The sequence below is a fragment of the Equus przewalskii genome, chromosome 6 (genome assembly GCF_037783145.1).
Source record: "Equus przewalskii isolate Varuska chromosome 6, EquPr2, whole genome shotgun sequence".
NCBI classification, from domain to species: Eukaryota; Metazoa; Chordata; class Mammalia; order Perissodactyla; family Equidae; genus Equus; species Equus przewalskii.
In genome coordinates this window covers 6,530,532-6,548,369 of record NC_091836.1, presented here as the reverse complement: position 1 = coordinate 6,548,369, position 17,838 = coordinate 6,530,532, and the positions used below count along the sequence as shown (strand labels likewise).

Below are 17,838 nucleotides of genomic sequence, written 5' to 3'. Positions count from 1 at the left end.
CAGCACTCCTGCAGGGCACAACCCTGTCTGGTTACCCCTCTGGAACAAGGACACAGAACCACTGGGGGTGAGGGTTTCTCTCCTGTGGTGCACAAGGGGCCCAGAGAAAGGCCAGAGCTAAGGGCGCTGACACAAGATGCAAACACTGGGTGGGGACAGGAGGAGGGCAGAGGTGGATATCGGCTTGGAAAGGTCCTCATCCGAGCCCTAGAGGCGAGAACAGTCCTCCGGCTGTCCCCAGAGCAGTCCTAGGACGCGGAGGCTGGGGAGCTGCGAAGTTTGTCCTTTATGCTACACAAATTACACCCACATGCATGCAGAGATCTGGGGGGCTACCTTTGGGGAGAAGGCAGGACTTGTAAGAACCCAGGCAGACAGGAGCTTGAGCCCTCCTGCCTCCCAGCGCCTACCTGCCTTTCACTGCAAGTGCACGGGCTCTGTCTCAGGCAGACCTTGGTTCAAGTCCCGCTCTGCCATCTTTTACACGTTGCTTGCACAAGGTTGTTTGAGCCTCAGTTTCCTTGTCTTTAAAGTGGGGATGACTAAGTGGTTGTGAGGACTGAAGGAGGCAATGCATGTAAATCTCACCAGCCGTTGCTGGGGGACTAAAGGCGTGTCCCTCACTGTCCCCAAGCTCCCATTTAGGAAGCTCTTCCCATGCCCGGCCCATGGGTGGGTGAGGAGAGAGGCTTCCGCTAAAGGACACATGACCAGAGCACAGAGGACACCTCCTCCCCTCAACACAGTGTCCCCAGGGTCACTGTCTCCTTGAGAGGGGCCTTCCCTTGGGGACTCTCACAGGGTTTATGTTCTCCTGCTTCCATCACTGAGGCTCCTGGCCTGAATTTCACCAATTTACTATGTGACTCCTTTCTATCAAAGCACTCCCTTTTCTCTGTGGCCCCAAAACACTAATAAGGCAGCTATACCTCCTACATCTATTATGGGGCACTGAGACCCTTCTGACTCCAGCCCAGACTCAGGGCCCAGGCTGCCTGGGTTAATTCCTGAGTGACAGTGGTCACTGGCAGGCTCTGAACCCAGAAACCCCCCAAAAGAGGACACTCAGATGTGATCCAAGTGGCCGCTGTCTTCCCAGGCCCAGCCTCCCTGCGTCTCCTCTTTCCTTATTTGTCTGGAGAGCCAGGAGTGGGTGGACAGAAGGTTCCAGCAGTCTGGATGACTCACTTCCTCCTCAGAGTCAAGAGCATATGCTGGGTAAGCATGAGGCTCACATGGGGGGGCGCAGGATGCCCCTGGAAGTGAAACAGCAAGTGAGGCTGCCTCTGCTCAGCACAATGAAAGGAGATCTGACAAATATTTATTAAGCAGTATATGTAAGTTCTTTGGGAAAGAAAAGAGCAAGCATGAGGGAAAGAGACATTTTATCCATTTATTATATACAATATTAAGGCACAAGTTTAAGCAGCAAAGAATAGGAAAATCTTTGGCTGACCAACAGTATCAATATTTGCTGTGGGGGACGCGCCGTGTTCTTGGACACCCCCCCCCAACTCTGTACACAGACCCATCGGCTGTGCAGCTCTGTACACCCCCCTCAACACAGACCAGCAAGACGAAGATGCCAAAATGTTACACCAGAGTCTACTGGAGAGCACGCAGCACACTGTCACCAAGCACAGCGACACACACGTGGCAGGCGGGAAGAGCGGTGGCACCAGAGCCGTCTGAGTTTCGGCTGAGGTTAGTGCACGTGCCTGCCCTTGGTTCACAAAATTTCACACAGATTCTGTAAGTGCCCCCTTGAGGAGGGGGCTCCGCTATCCCTCCACAAAAGGGAAAACACCTTCCTTCAAAGAAAACCACTGTGGATAAATTTGCTTACGTTCTGTTTTGTAATAAATACTTACAGGGGTCTATACGTGAACAGAATCCTAGGCAAAATCACATGTCAACACACTACTGGGCATCAAAACTTTGGGAGCTGATACAAGAAAATGCTGTCTATGTACTTCATTATATTGAGAGCAGACTTTTAATTCTGTGAAGAAGCAAAGTTTCATGACAAAGAAACACCTCAGTCATAGCATAACGTGACGATAACATGCACTTAAGTATAACGGTTTTACAGAAGGCCTACTGGAGAGCTACACCCATGAATGTGCACTGACGCCTGTGTGTATGCAGAGATGGGAACACATACAAGGCACAGCAAGAAAACCGATTTCTAAAAATGAATGCACTAGAAGTTACGCGTACTAACGACCACTATCCTCCTTTGAAGTGGTCACTTTGAGAGGTTCTAGAAGTCCAAAGACTCATTCCAAGGAACATCTTAGGAATTTTTTTTTAAAAAGCTAAAATGGTGTGACTTACCTTAATCTCCCATCTTTATTTCTCCAACTGAGTGAATGACTTGGGATTATTTCCAAATTTAAATCCATCCTCAAAGGATGAAGATTTCTCATCTCTAAGGATAATCAGAGGAAGGTGCCAGGCCCCAGAGGCCATTCTCACAGAGGCGTTCGCAAAATGTTTCTACTCGGGGAACAGTGCGATCATCAGTATAGTCTCCCCAAGGGTCACCTTTTAAGGAGGGTGGGGTGAGATGAAACACTGGATCTTCTGGATATTAAAAAAAAGAAATTCAATGCACAACCTTATAGTCATATCTCATATGTGTGCACTGACATATACACACGTCTTTATATACCATTAAATTACTAAACGAGAAAGGGTACACTACTTAAAAGGAAGAGAAAAAAATTGCTCACTAGTTCCAGAAGAAATCCATTTCCTGAAATGTTGACCATCACATGCTCCCAGCTGATCAGCTTCTGGTAACTTCTTAACTACTCTGCCCACCTCCCATGGAGCCACGCATCAGAGGCCAACCCATTAAACAATCCTCACATTAAATGAAGACATTTTAAACACATCGATTAATTAGCAAGAGAAATGAAAAGAAAATCAACATATATAAAGCATATGGCATGGCGGCCTCAGGGTTGGGGATGTGAAGAAGTCGCCTGTGGGCTGGATACCCTCTGGTTATTTAAAGCCTTCACCATCTGAGAACACTCGTGGGTTCCCGGCGACCATGGCCCCGGTCCTTCTGTGCTTAGCAGGAGCGCAAGGTCATTTGGAGCACACAGAAACACACGCGTGCTCCAGTGCAGACATGGAGTGGGTCTTTGGTTTTGGAAAACATACGTCTTTGCTCAGCACAGCTCTCTGCAGTCTACACATGAGCTCCCTGCCTTGAAACCTTTTAACCCCACAAACTATTCTTCCCCGCCTCCTGGGACCCAGTCTCACCCAGCGTCTGTGTTCACCTCAGTCTCTGGGACTCAGAAGGCTGCTGGGTAGGGAGAACTCACTCCATCAGCTCTCAGCAGGAGGGCGCTTCAGCCCCTGAATCCTGAGGATACAGGGGGCTGAGGGGAACCCGGAGAGAGCAAATCGGAGTGCTGACTGGCTTCTCGGTGGGAGGTGTTCCCACAGCCTCTTCCCTGAGCACCAGAACCCCTGCATCTCTGTTCCAAGTTCAGAACCCATTTGGGGCAACTGTCGCGAGATCCAACCTGAGCCCTGTGCAGCCAAATTCACACAGCCCCAAAGAACAAGCCCTGCAGGGCTGAAGAGAGAAGGGCCCGCCATCCTCTGCCCTCTGCCAGGGAGGGACGCAGCAGGCTCTGCTGCACGCCTGCATGGAACAGGCAACCAACCTCTGGGAAGCAGAGGAAAAGCTGAGAGAAGAAAAGGCTAAGAAAAGGTTCTGCACATGCTCTGATACTTATGCAAAATGTGTTTCCTGGCAGCTTAGCTTGATGGCCCTGTAGACAGGAACGGCTCTTACAGAGAGAACCATCTACTTAGCTGCAATTTAGGGTAGAGACTGGAATCCAGCAACATCTCCTATGTCATGTAATACCCTGGGCAGCATGCAGAAACAGCCGATGACAGTCCAGGGGGAAGCAGTTACTCTGGTATGTTTTTTCACACACAGCCAAAGCCTTAACCCTTTACCCTGAGACAGGACCCACAAGTTCCACAAGCAGACACCACTGGGAAGTTCCGAAGAGGTCCAGGCTCCTGGACAACGTGGAGGTGCTCTCCAGATGTATTTTGTAGCCCTGCTTATAAGAGAATGCAAAGATGTCCATCTGTGCCTGGTGTTTATGGGCAATTCTAGGAGTTCTGGGCTTTAGTCCCATTTCTTAGCTCCTGAGAGCTGTGGCAGCTGTGCGCGTGTATGTGCGTGTGCGCATGTGTGCACACACGTGTATGTGTACACGGGCCCAGATCACAGACGTGGCAGATGGTTATCATCGCCACGTCAGAGCAGCCCAGCCTGTGCCTAAGGCGCAGCTCCTCTCCCGAACCCTTGGTTCAGATCCCAGCTTCTCCTGGCTGCCAGGCTCCGGGAAGGCACTTAACCTCCCCGCGCCCAGCTTCCTCCTCTGTGAAATAATGATAAGAAACTGGTCCCTGCTCCCCAGGTCATTTGAGGACTCATTAAAAGGTACTTGCCACAGTGCTTACACACTGTCAGCACTAACAAACAGAGCTACGATTATCTTTCTGAAAATCAAACGAGATAACATAGCATGAACTGCCCAGAGAGCAGGCAGGCAGAGCCGGTGCTCAGTATCTGCCATCCTTTCTCCTGTATGCAAGCAGGGCTTCAAGAAAGCTCTTAGGATAAGTGCTGGGGGACCCTGGCTTAGCAGGAAATCTCCCATAAAAGAAGACTTTCTAAAGCTTTAGATCCCTTTTCTTATGGGAGAGTCCTAGCAGGTTAGAAGAAAAAGTGATTGACAAAGACCACTGCACCACTGAAAATGGGGATGTCTGTGTTTGCATTCAATTAACACGCCTGACAACTCAGGGGGACCAAGGAGAGCAAGTGGCCTGGTGCCTGAGTGCGCCAGCGAGGGGTGCTGGAGCAGAAAGACGAGGCCTGGGGGGCTGGGCTGCGGCTCTTGCTCTTACCCACTTCTCGGGGAGACAGCCCAAGTTTGGGGTGGCCCAGACGTGGACGGTGGGGGCTGGCAGAAGTGACTTGCCATCCTATCTCTAGACACTTTCTTTCCTGGCCCATCCCTAACATTAATCAGGGGCCAAAATGTCCTTAAGAGAGTTAGCTGCCATCAGCTGAACCTCATCACCTGTGAAAAGCACTGGGGGCAGAGATGTGGAGAGCCCTCGGCCCCATCCCCACCCTCACCCATATACACTTCTTCCTCTGTGATGCGATGCGGCCTCCCTGCTCTCTTTGCACATCCCAGGGCATGAGGTGAGCCACTTTGGTTTCCCAGGCTGCACAATACTCTGTGAGGTTTAATGTGGGACCAAAGGAGGTCACGCGCATGAAGCAGGAAGCCCAGCGCCCACCGCAGGCAGAGCTCAGGAAGAGTCGGTTTCTACTTACTCTGCCCACTGGATGGCTCACAGGGCTGTCCGGCCAAAGCCATTGGTTGCCTCCCGTGCCCTCTCCAGCCTACACCTGTCATCCTTCTACCACCTCAGCTTGGGAAGGCTATAACTTCACCCAGGTTACACCCCAAAGATCAACCCTAAGATAAGCCACCCAAGCAAAATGTCCTAAGAATGTTGCCTTCAGAGCGGCATTTAGGTGGAACTTAAAAAAGTCTCAGACCCAGGGCTTTTTCCCCCTCTTCCTTTAAGCAAGCATGAGGAAAGGGACCTGGGGAAACATGGATCCAGCTCACCCGGAGGGAGGAAAATATCAGGGTCCTGCAAGAGCACCTGACGGCCTGATTAGCTTCTCCTCTTTTCTGATCCAGACCTCCCAGATCTGTAAAGAAAGCCGAAGTCTGAGGAGTCAGATGGGAAACATCACACACAGGCATAAGAGCCCCACTACCTCACTCACTCCTGGCTCTGTGACGTGGTATTTCCGTCTTACTTTGGACAATTTCCCCAAACTGAAACCTCAAAAAACCTGACCACGCTGTCATACATACTGGCTTGTTAGATTATAACACAAGTTCATGGTGGAGAAAAACTGGTGTGTTAATACACACGTGCTGACAGTCACAGAAATCCGTGTGCTCATCAACAGTGACCAGAGGAGTGCAAGGGGGTGGGGAGAGTGGTGAATATGTGCAGGAGCCACAAATACTAGAAAGTGGTGCACGTGCTGGTGGATTCTGGATGCCACCATGTCAAGCGTCATGTGTTTCCTGGAGTGAAGTCCTGAAAGTCTTATCCCAACAGAGCAATGGGGTAGAAATACCAAACTCTGCGCAAGAGAGAAAAGAGCCAGGGCCGTGATCTTAACGCAAGATGTCACAGTGACCACGGATCTTCTGCCTCATCCATCAAAGCTGACCTAGTTCATAGTCAGAACGAGATTAACACTGCGGCCCAGCCACTCACAGGTGGAGGAGGCACCCAGGAAGCCAGCGTGTGGCTCTGTCCCACGGGTTACTAGTAAACACAGCAGGAACAGTGACAGCTCAAATACTGCTCTAACAAATCCAAGGCCTAAGGAATCTGCCATGTCTTATTAAAAAGGAAAAAAACATGAAGAAAAAGAAGAATAAAATTAAAGAGAATGAAGCAGAGACTAGATGAACTCAGAGAAGTCGGGGAAGATGAGCACCAAGGTCATAATGCTCCCTTTCTGCTTAGAAAACACTGCTGAATCCAGAAAAGCTAAGAAGCCCCAAAATCTCCTAAAAACCCAAACCAAGCTGGTAATTAGGTGAAGATGGCCTTTTAAATTCCTCATCATCCCTAGACCCGTCTTCTCACTGCCACACTCACACATTCACAGGAGTCCCCATGGATGGCACAGGTCATATTACATTATGCCAAGACAGGCTTGCTGAGACTTCTAGGAGGTTCTTCTTAAACAAAACAAGCTAAGAGGCAAGGAGAATGGGGTATTCCAAGGAAGATCCATGTTTAGGTTTATCTGTTTATAACCAGAGAATGGGTACACACAGACCCTCCCCAAGAGATACATTTTCTGTACAATAACAAATTCCACTTCCTACTTCTTTGTTTCCAAACCTACATGCATCTTCTCTCTTCCACCATATGCAATAAAAATCCAGAACATTCTCCTCATCTTTAGTCATGTAGGTCTCCTGTTTTTTTTTTTTTCTTTTGAACATTTATAAGAAGTGTTCTTACTAATCTGAAATCTTTATCAGTTCAAATCATTCCTGATTTCCCATCTACAACCTTCTTGATCTTTCCTCTCCCTCTCTGCCACGTTCCTTGTTTGTCCATGTTCTGTTACGGAATTCGGCAGGGATGCTGGTGTTAGATGAGAACTTCCATCATCTCTCCATCAGGAAATTCGGGCTTGTGGAGCAAGCTGCTGACGCGGCCTTTGTGGTCAGGTGACTTCCCGTGGCCAGGAGAGTTCTCTGCCAAACAGAAGGGACACATCAGCAGCCCCTTCTTCAGGAGGGGCGCGGGTCTTACCAGTTCTCTCTAAAGTGGAACCATTTCAAATACCACCACTCCCCACCAGTGTCTGTAGAGAAGGCCAAATAATCCTGCCCATAGTGGAAAAAGATAAAAGACCGGCCCTGGGATTCAGATACAAATAACAGAACCAGGATGGTGATGGGAGAGGATTAAGTGAGTGAAGACAGCATCGGGACTTCGTCCCTGGAGCCCCTCACGCCCGCTCTCCCTCTACTCTACTCTAAACTGTCAAGTGCACACCGTGAGCCGGCACATTTCACACATTCCTTGCCTTCCCTGGAAAGCGTGTCCCGAGAATTAAATCTCCAAAAAATGACAACGCTGTATTTACTTGTCTATTCTGGAGAATGAAAATAAGAAACCCCCTTGGAGGAAACAGTCAATTTGTGGCCGCAGTAGCCCCCACCTCCTCAAGAGAACTCCTGGAGAGGGCTATCCCCATGATGAAGATGAGTCCAAAGCCAAGTCTGTTCTTTCCCCGGACGCTTCTGAACTCATCGCAAGGCTCACCCCTCCCAAGCTATCTTCTCTTAAATATTTTAAAGCGACTCATTAGTATTAGCCTGAGCGCTGTGCGAGCAGTTCACCTGCTCTGCAATTAAATCCACCTGCTCCTTCAATCGGGAGGTACTCCAGACCCCAAATCCTGACGGGTAAACACCTTGAAGGCAAGGTCTGTGCACCCGATGCTCTGATGTGCCTGGAGCCTGGAACGAGCTCCCGAACATACTGGAGGGAACTAATCCCCTAACATCCCTTGGAGGGGCTATTTTCACCCCTTCTGGGACAGGGTTGGTTTCCAAGCATACAGTAAAAGGGTACACTCAACTTGTGTACTCATTTAAATGGTAACAAATTAGGAGTGTCTACACACATTTTATTCCCATCAGAATAAAGAGTACACACAGCCTAAGTGCATTCAGATAGCCATAATCACAAACTGCCCCCGCCCCTACCTTAGGGGCCGGCCTGGTGGCGCAGCGGTTAAGTTCGCACATTCTGCTTCGGCGGCCCCGGGGTTCGCCGGTTGGGATCCCGGGTGCAGACATGGCACCGCTTGGCACACCATGCTGTGGTAGGCATCCCACATATAAAGTGGAGGAAGATGAGCATGGATGTTAGCTCAGGGCCAGTCTTCCTCAGCAAAAAGAGGAGGATTGGCAGCAGTTAGGTTAGGGCTAATCTTCCTCAAAAAAAACCCCCATAAAGTGAGAGCCAACTGTGCCCCTGTTCCCTCACCAGCTTAACAGAAGGTTCCCTCTCTCAGGCCAGACAGCCCTACAGGTTTCTATGTGTGAAAGGAGGAAGAAGCCCATACCCGGTTTCTCTGCAGTCCCTTTGGCCACCGGGTGTCTCAGGACTGGGCTGTTGGAAGGGGTTGCGCTCAGCCGGCCGCGGTTGGGCAGGGAGGCCATGCTGGGCCAGAAGAGTTCAGCGCTCTTGTCCGTCTGGGTGCTGCTGTCCTTGCTGCCTGTCTTGGCGTGGGCACTGCTGGCTGATGTGGCAGAGGCCGTGGGGCACAGCGCTGTGGCAGATGGGGTGGGCAGCAAGGGGGTGGAGGCGTGTTCATGGGGCTCCTTCCCCAGCAGCAACCCTGAGGGTGGAAGGACAGCTTTTTCAATGCCATTCTTTAAAAAAACAAAAAATCCTGGTCTTGGAGATCATTTCCTTCTTGACTGAGAAGTGTTTCATTCACTCATTCATTCATTCACCAAGCACTTGTTTATGTGTTTGATAAACGACAAGCACTGAGGGAATTTAAAAAAAATGAAAGACCTAGTCCCCTCCTTAAAAATTTATAGGTTTTTTTTGGAGGGGAAGAGGAGTTGTCAAGTAAACTGCTTCTAATATAATAATTAGTGGGATACACTTATTCTCAGGGTAGTATGGAGGAACAGAGAAGTGCCAAACAGCCAGTGTAGGGGTGGGGGCGTTCCTGCAAGGCTTTCTAGACACAATGTTTGCTTTACCTCATGTGGCCCAGGAGGGCTGGCCTTGAGCAGTGGTTGTGGGCCTAAGAAAAACTGAAGGCTGGATCATATGGTATTTCTATTTTTAATTTTTTGAAGAATCCTCATATGACCCAGCTATTCCGATTCTAGATATTTATCCAAAGAACACAAAAATACTAATTCTAAAAGATATACACACCCCTGTGTTCACTGCAGCAACATTCACAATAGCCAAGACTTGGAAGCAACCTATGTGCCCATCAAGGGATGAATATATAGAGATGTGGTATATACAGAATGGAATACTAAAAAAAGATGAAATCGTGCCATTTGAGACAACATGGATGGACCTTGAGCGTATCACGCTACGTGAAGTAAGTCAGATGGAGAAAGACAATTACCATATGACTTCACTCATATGTGGAAGATCAACAAACAAATACACAGATACGGAGATCAGATTGGTGGTGACCAGAGGGGAAGGGGTTGGGGAGAAGGGGGAAGGGATAAGGGGGCACATGAGTATGATGATGGATAGAAACTAGACTTTTGGTGGTGAACATGATATGGTGTATACAGACGTCAAAATATAATGATGTACACCTGAAATTTATATAATGTGATGAACCAATAAGACCTCAATAAAAAAAAAAAGGAAAAACTGAAGGCTTCCCTGGTCCTAGACAAGGTCCCACTGGCCTGCTGTTCTTCTGAATAGCCCACAATTGCACTCTACTCTTGGTAATAGATGGCTTCCCACAGGCCTAGGTTCAAAAACAAACATGCTTCTCGGTCTGGGTAACACTGAGTGGTGCACCTTATTACCCAAAGAGATCCCTGCAGTGGAGAATCACGGTCCCCAAGAAGCAGGAAGACAGGTGGGCTCCTGAGAAGGCCGCTTAGCCTTCTTCATGTTCCCCACCCCAAGAGTAGAGAGGCTGCGGGGGAAGAGGGTGTGCTGGCTAGGGAAAAGGGACACATTATGCGCAGCGCCGTCTCTCTTCTCAAAGCTGGACAGGAGAGCAACTTTTTTACTTTTAAGTAGCAAAACACGGCACACATTCAGAAAAGTGCCAGCACTCCAGAACACTAGCCTATAGAAAATGCGGTAAGCACAATCAAGTATTTGTTCCCTTATCTTAACTAGCCAGCAATTCATAACGTCTCCTTGCCAGGGCTGTTTCAAGGTGCCCATTCATAACGCAACGCAGAGGAATTCAGTTTGTCCACAGCAGCGTTTCTCATAATGTAATGAGCATTTCATTCACTTGGATATATTGTTAAAATGAAGATTTGATTCCATGGGTGGGGCCTGAGACTCTGCTTCTCTATCAAGCTCCCAGGTAATGCCAGCGCTGCTGGTCCATGGACCACACTTTGAGTAGCAAGAGTCTTTGTTTAGGTACTTCACACACATCTACATTTCACAATACTCCTATGAGACAAGTCCTGTTGCTATCCTCTGTCTTACAGAAAAGGAAATGGAAGTTCAGAGAAATTAACATCTCACAGCTAAGAAAGAGCAGAAGTGAGATCCAAACCCAGCTGTGCCTGAGTTTAAATCCAACGGGTGTTCTCTCCACCTCATCACCTTGCCTGTCAAAACTCCACAGTCCGACAAGGATGCTCTTGTGGAACTAAGTTACTAGTCAGTCATCTTACCCGGGAGCCCCTGAGCCACCAGGAAGGAATATGCTGTCACCTCTACTTCCTTCTAGAGCCTGTCTGGCAAGAGATTGTGGAAACATTTTGAGAACGGTGCAGTGGCCCACGAATGTGTGCCTCTGCCTGGCATCTCGAAGAGCCCCTCTCTGTTTCTGTGACACATAGACATCAATTACAGTAACAAGGAGGAATGCCAGTGCAGAGAACACAGCAACCCTTCCTGCAGGCCGGTCCTCAGGCTTCCAGGCCTGGTGTAGCTGTGCCAGATGCTGGGAGATACAGGCACAGACATCAGAGGAATGCCTGCCTGGCTGGATGTCACAAACTGGCCTCTTCCAGGGAGGTTTCCGTCGGAGCTGAGCACATTTCAGACAGTTTCACCAGGCCTGTCTGAGCATCACCTCCTAGGCTCTTTAACTGGGCTGAGGAGCTAAGTGTCCTTGGGAGGGTCTTTGATGATCCCAGCTGCTGTCCACACACATCCTCTTTGAAGTATATGTCCTTGGAGGGCAGGCGCTGCTGAAGCGACCTGTGGAGGGACTTCAAACAGAGCTTCTGGCTGAGCACTTTGATCACCCAGCTCTGTCGGGTTCATACCGGAAGCTCTTATCCCCTTTGGCACGGAGCAGCTAGGCTCCTCTGAGGTCCTGTGCTAAGGAAAACTGGCTCTCAGCTCCACAGAGAAACAAAACACACTCTGACCCAGGGAAATGCATCAAAGAAGGGCCAGGCCCTTGGAGTTGCCAGAGTGCAGGGGAAGAGAGTGGAGGACGTGTGTGTGGGAATGCTGCCTGCGTGCCGGGTGGCCCTGCCTGCTTCCTCTCCAGACTCAGCTAGAACCCTCAACTGGCCCCACCCTCACCCCAGGAAACCCTTTTGTGGCTAAGACCACATCCACGGAATTCTCAAAATTCTGCCTGTGCAACAACAATATGACAAAAACCACCAACAGCAATCCCTTAGGCTCAAGAGCACTTCTTCCAAAGTGCTTTCTCCCCATTATCTCATTTTCCCCTTGCACAGCCCCATGGGGTACAGCAGGGCAGACAGGACCCTTTTCTAGACATGGAGGCAGAGGTGGAGCCATCTTACAACTCGTCTGGGGCAGAGCCAAGTTCAGAGGCTTACGTCTCTGGGCTTTTCCCATTAGAACATTTTATGTTGGAGGGTCTCCTCAACTTTCAACAGTAACGATAATTATGAGTCAATCCAGGGCTAAGGGCTACTCCGGTGGCACAGCCTTTGCTTCCACACAGCTCATTTAATTTCCACAACCCAAGGATGATTGAGCTTCCTCCCCATTTTACAGGTGAGTAAACTGAGGCCTGGAAAAAGCCAATGACATTTCTGTGTCCCATGAGGGGCAGAGCCAGCAAACCACAAAAGTAGGAGGAATCTCTCTCCACCAGATGAGCCAGCCGCTCAATGTGTGGGCAGCTCTTGCTTTTCAGATCCTTGCCTGAAGGAGGCGAGGCGTGGGACTCACCTATGCTCCCCTTCCAGGTCTTCTCTTCCTTCTTCTCTTCAGCTAACTGGCTACTGGTCAGAGAGGTCTGGCGAGAGTGGGTCCCAGTGGCTGCGGCAATGGATGGGACGGAGCGGGCAGGCCGCAGGCTCGAGGAGTCCGTCTTCGCAGCATCTTTACGGGATCGCTGCTGAAGGACCTTAATCATGGCATCCTTCTCTATGATTTTGGCATGGAGATTTTTAATACTGTATAACAAAATCAAATCAAATAGTCATAATCAAAACGCATTTGCCTAAAAGAACTTGAAACATTTCTCTCAGGCTGCCCAGGGACTTTAATTATCATTCAAGGATGGAGAGTTAACTGCAGTAGAAATCTTCAAACATTTATAACCTGCAAATTGTATAAGATGGACCTTTTGTAGTAGATCAAAAGGGTGCACCTTCTCTGGCCCCTCACGGGACTCTGGGACTTCCTGGCAAGCCGAGGACGTACAGTTCTAGTGACTATGGCAGCCCAGCAAGGACCTCCTGGCCCACAGTGTGCTCAGGGACCACCTTCAAGAGTCTAGGATGCCTGACGGTGGGGGTGGGAAGAGTAGAAGAGAAGCACAGAAACTCTGAAACCTCACACAGAGGGAGCTTTCCACTAAAGTCGATTTCCCTATTTTCTGAGGAAAAAAAATTAAAAGATGGACAAGTTTTCTGGGAGAAGATGATTATTTCTTCCCTGATGGCCAAAAATGAGAATCAGAAAAACACTTGAGTTCTTTTCACAGCTTAGATAGGAACTCACTGGGCCCATCAATGACTCAGCTACTCAGCCCTATTTTCACAACCGAAAAATGAGAGGCTTCGGTTCCCAGGGCCCACGGGGCCTCAGGAATTGGTGGGGGCAGGCTGGTTTTATTATGTCACAAAGCCTGCTGGAAGTCTTGCTTAGCCCATGGGAAGAATGCATTAGCTAAATAAGTTCTTTATTTCTGGCTGGAATATATAAATCCTGGCTCAAAAGCTCTGAGCCTTTAAAATATGACATTTCCCCTTTCCAGCTGGTAACATCTAGAAGGTTGCAGAGACAGACACTCAGAAAATACACGGGCATCTAAATTCTTCTGTCATTAGCCTCCATCTTAAAACCTGCATTGGACAGGAAATTATCCCCCAGAAACCTCAGGCTCCAGTCCCATCGTTAAGCAGAGCCACTTGCTTAGGTTTGAACTTTCCCTTCTCACCAGGGCAGGGTGTGGGGGAGGGGAATTTTTGGAGAAGTCGAGCTTGCAGCTGTTCAGAACAGGAAGGGGTTGGAGTGTGAACGCCAACATCGGGCTGGTGGACCCCACTGGGGTCTTGAGGTGAGTGGCCAGAGTGGAGCCGCGCACACGCCTGTCCCTTACGTGTACTCCATGTCCTGACACCTCCTGGTGGCCTGCACCACCTCCTCCTCCTCCTGCCAGATGTGGGCCTCCAGCGAGCTCTCGCCGTAGCTGCCATTCCTCGAGTGGTTGATGATCGTGGTATCCCTAGCAACACAGGACACACTCAGAGAATGATGCAAATGCTCAAGGGGAGGCACCCGAGGACACCGCACTAAAAATATCTCTCCACAAACTCCTTCACACACTTTCCCTCTCCGAAATCCTGGTCAAGTCTCTCCCTAAACTTGATGGAATTAAGACAGTATCTAAAGAAAACAAAATAAAATCCCCAAATCAAAATTCTCTGCCCTTTCTACTAATGACACTGTATATTAAACCACACGGCATGCTGTGAATATGGATACTACTCCTACTGACATAAGGACACCGTTATTACTATATTTGTTAGTGTTTCTATGCTTGTACCTTTTCATACTTACTTATCCTTTCTCACTTTCTCAATCAGAATTAAAGTTTATTTCTATCTGTCATCCACATAGCAGCTACTTCAGTATTTTACAATAAAATGGAGACTCAGTAAATACTTGAAACTGAGACTGGTCCCTCCCAGACAGCGAGGTTCAAGCTGAAATTTATATCATGTTTGCCTTTAGCTCACTTCTTGTTTTGCAGGCCCCTGTCTAGGATTCAGGTCCATTCAGTGTGACAACCATGCTGGGTAGCAGGGAGAAAAGATGAAGATGCCACACACCCTGTCCTTGGGAAGTCCAGTCCAGTGGGCAGAGTGAGGGGAGGGACAGAGGTAGGTAGATTAAAAAGCAGCGTAGCTGGAAGCAGGTGTCTGAGAGGTCAAATATAACTATTCCTGCTACTGGTTTTGGAAATGTAATTACTCCTAGTTAAGGACAATTGGTAAAAATAAGATAACTGAGCAATCTAAGTGATCTAAGTATATCTTAGACTGCAAGGTGCAATGTCTTTCATAAGTGAATAGAAAATTAATAAGAAATGCTCTAGCCACCTATTTCACATCTCTGACTTCATATTACAATGCTACAATCCTATTTTACAGCTCTTTCCTAGAACACTCAAAATCAGCAAAAAGGAGCCCCTTCTTTCATCTCTTTTAGTGACAGCTATCAATGAATGTTTACTTCATGCCAGGGACAGGGGAAAGCACATTACACGGGGCATTTCATTTAGTTCTCACAGCAACTTGTGAAGTAGGTATTATTATCCTCATTTTACAGATAAACAAATGGGTTCGGTGACTTTTCAAGAACACCGAGTTACGGATGGTGTAAATGGATTCAAATCCAGATATTTATGATTCCCAAGTCCATGTCCTCAACCCATCACTCAACCCTCCTGAAGTTTCCTGTGTCTTTACGAAGGAGACCTCAGCAAAGATGCATGAAGATAGAATAAACCAACAGAGAGGGCACACGTGAGAATGTGGCTACATGTAAATTGTGGCTGAAAATAAATCATAAAGCCAAATAATGTAGAAAACGAGCAAAATGCTTTAGACATACCGACAAAATTATAAATCCACCCTATGGTACACAAAAATCATCAATACTTGAATTAGTGGCTACAGAAACATTTTCAACCAATTTACTTCTGGAGGATTTACATAGAGCTGGAGATAAATTTAAAAATTCATGTTTATACTGCCAGGGAAGGACAGCAGGCACAATTAGATGAGAACAACTAAGAAGGCAAACACACAAAACTTCAAAAAGTATCACATTGCTTTGAAATTTGTAAAAAGTTTCAAAACCATAAAAAACAGGCTCAACCTCTCAAAATTCTGATCAATGGTGTCCAAATGCACCAAGATGACAAAATCAGTTGGTAGACAGAAATCATTTTCTTTGTTGAAAAATCGTTGCTTATTAATGGGAATAAGCATCACGACTGGAGTCACAAAACTGATGGCCAGAAGTAGTCATTTTTACCAATTCATATGCAGCCTTTTAGTATCTATACAACAAGAACCTAGAATTTCAGGCCAGCCCCGGTGGCCTAGTGGTTAAGTTCGGCACGCTCTGCTCCGGCAGCCCAGGTTTGGTTCCCGGCTGTGGACCTACACTGCTCTGTTAGTGGCCATGCTGTGCTGGCAACCCACATACTAAAAAATAGAGGAAGATTGCACAGATGTTAGCTCAGGCTGAATCTTCCTCAGCAAAAAAAAAAGAAAAAAAAAAGAAGAAGAAGTAGCAGCCAGAATTTTGAGCTTTCTCAAAAATTCTTCATTTTCCTTCTTCTCTCTTTCTATCAACAGAAAAGCAATGCTGAAATCACAGAGGTTTTCCTTGAAAAGAACATTAGGATTGGGGCTAAAACCTGACCTCCTCTGAAGGAGTGGTCTGTAAAAGGAGGGTAGTTTCCCACCGAATTATCAGATGCTCAATAAATAAATGTGGAAGCAAAGAAGGTGGGAAGAGTGGGACGTTGCAAAAGGCCTTGACCCATTCGTCCGTCCAGGACTCCAAATAGGGCAGAGGAGGAGCAGAGGGCTGGTAGATCCCAAAGGATTCTATTCTCTGACGGCATGAAGGAAGACAAACAACAAGGCGGAGCCTAGCAGAGGGTGAGTGGCTGATGCTGTCTGGGCTCTGCCTGGTTCTACTCATTCCCTCACTGTCCCCTCCCGTGCCCACCTCAGGGGTCTTATGCTTCACACCTCTTTATTCCCCCACTTCTGATTTTACATTCCAGTCCCATTCCTCCTCTCAGGGCCCAGGATCCCAAACATGCATCTGATCCAATAAATCAATAGGAGCTGTGACAACAATGACAGATACAAGCCCTTGTGTCATTCTTCCAAGGTAGTGTATTTATACTGCTATGGGGCTTTTGTGTTCTCAGTCAGTGGAATAAGGTCTGGTTTCCTACTCATAAGTAGCCAAGAATTATAATTTCCACTTCACATATGAGGTCAGGGATGCTCAGAAAAGTTTGTGCAGAATCACACTTATAGTCAGAGACAGAGGGAAAAGCCTTGAAGGTAGGTGTCCTGCCTCCTTAGGCAATGTTCTCTCCAATAAAAACCACACGAAGAAAGACCATTTCCAGGGCAATCACTGAGAGCTATGCATTAGACCAAATCTCACCAAGAAAGCCAAATCCCCCTGTAACTTTATGCTGGTCTGTTCTCTTCCTCAGGATAGAAAGGAGACTTAGATATTACCTTAGAAAACAAAAAGCTGAAAATAAAAACATTTCGATTATGTAAAAATCAAGAAATGCTTCCAAGGGCTTCACTGTTGTCACCCACGCAGTCCAACAACTAAAGTGGAGGCTGCAATTTCCTCCAACTCTCACGCCGTGACCTTGGAGCTCCAGCACACAATACACGTCTCAAATGGCTATTCCTATTCCCATGGTCTCACTCAGATGGGATATTGTGGGTTGTTTTCTCTCACAGCATAGATATACATCAACAACATGTGAGCACTAGAAAATGACCCCCAATTTCATTTTCCACCGGAGTCTGCAGGTCTCCCCAGGTCTAAGTGTGCTGTGGCACCTGGCAGAGGCATCTATGCCCGCATAGGTGACACTGCTCAATCTCCATGTTCCAGGGGTAACATCTGGGATGCCTCTCTACTTGAGTAATGAACATGAGAGCTCATAAACAGCTCATAAAGTATCCCCCCTCCGCCCCAATGGGCCTTCTCTTCCTCATTAAAGACACAACACATCCCAAAGAAGTATGGGACAGACCAGATGACTGAGTTGCATCCTTGGTTTCCACTGGTTCAGGTCCTACCATCCCTAATGGTACAAGAGCCCTTATTAAGTCCAGTTTTATGGACAGGCCTTTGAAATTTGAGGATCTTCTCCAAATAAAATTTTGGTAAATTCCAAACAACTCTGCATTAAACGCCGAATATAACTTGTGGGCAAAAAGCAAACAAGGGTTGCGGGAGCACAGT

The 17,838-nt window shown here is 47.8% G+C and overlaps 1 protein-coding gene across 27 annotated transcripts in view; it reads right to left on the bottom strand.

Annotated features, from left to right (window-relative positions):
* Positions 1–1,379: 1,379 nt before the first annotated feature.
* Positions 1,380–17,838, bottom strand: part of AMOTL1 (angiomotin like 1) — a 154,382-nt gene continuing 137,923 nt past the window's right edge. For all 27 annotated transcript variants that reach the window (XM_008513753.2, XM_070622903.1, XM_070622906.1 and 24 more), the window contains 4 exons: positions 13,913–14,038; positions 12,535–12,761; positions 8,750–9,025; positions 1,380–7,367 (listed from right to left, as the gene is read on the bottom strand). In XM_008513753.2, the coding sequence (XP_008511975.1) occupies positions 7,261–7,367; positions 8,750–9,025; positions 12,535–12,761; positions 13,913–14,038 (736 nt within the window). In that variant the 3' untranslated portion in view covers positions 1,380–7,260. The remainder of the gene's footprint in view (positions 7,368–8,749; positions 9,026–12,534; positions 12,762–13,912; positions 14,039–17,838) is intronic.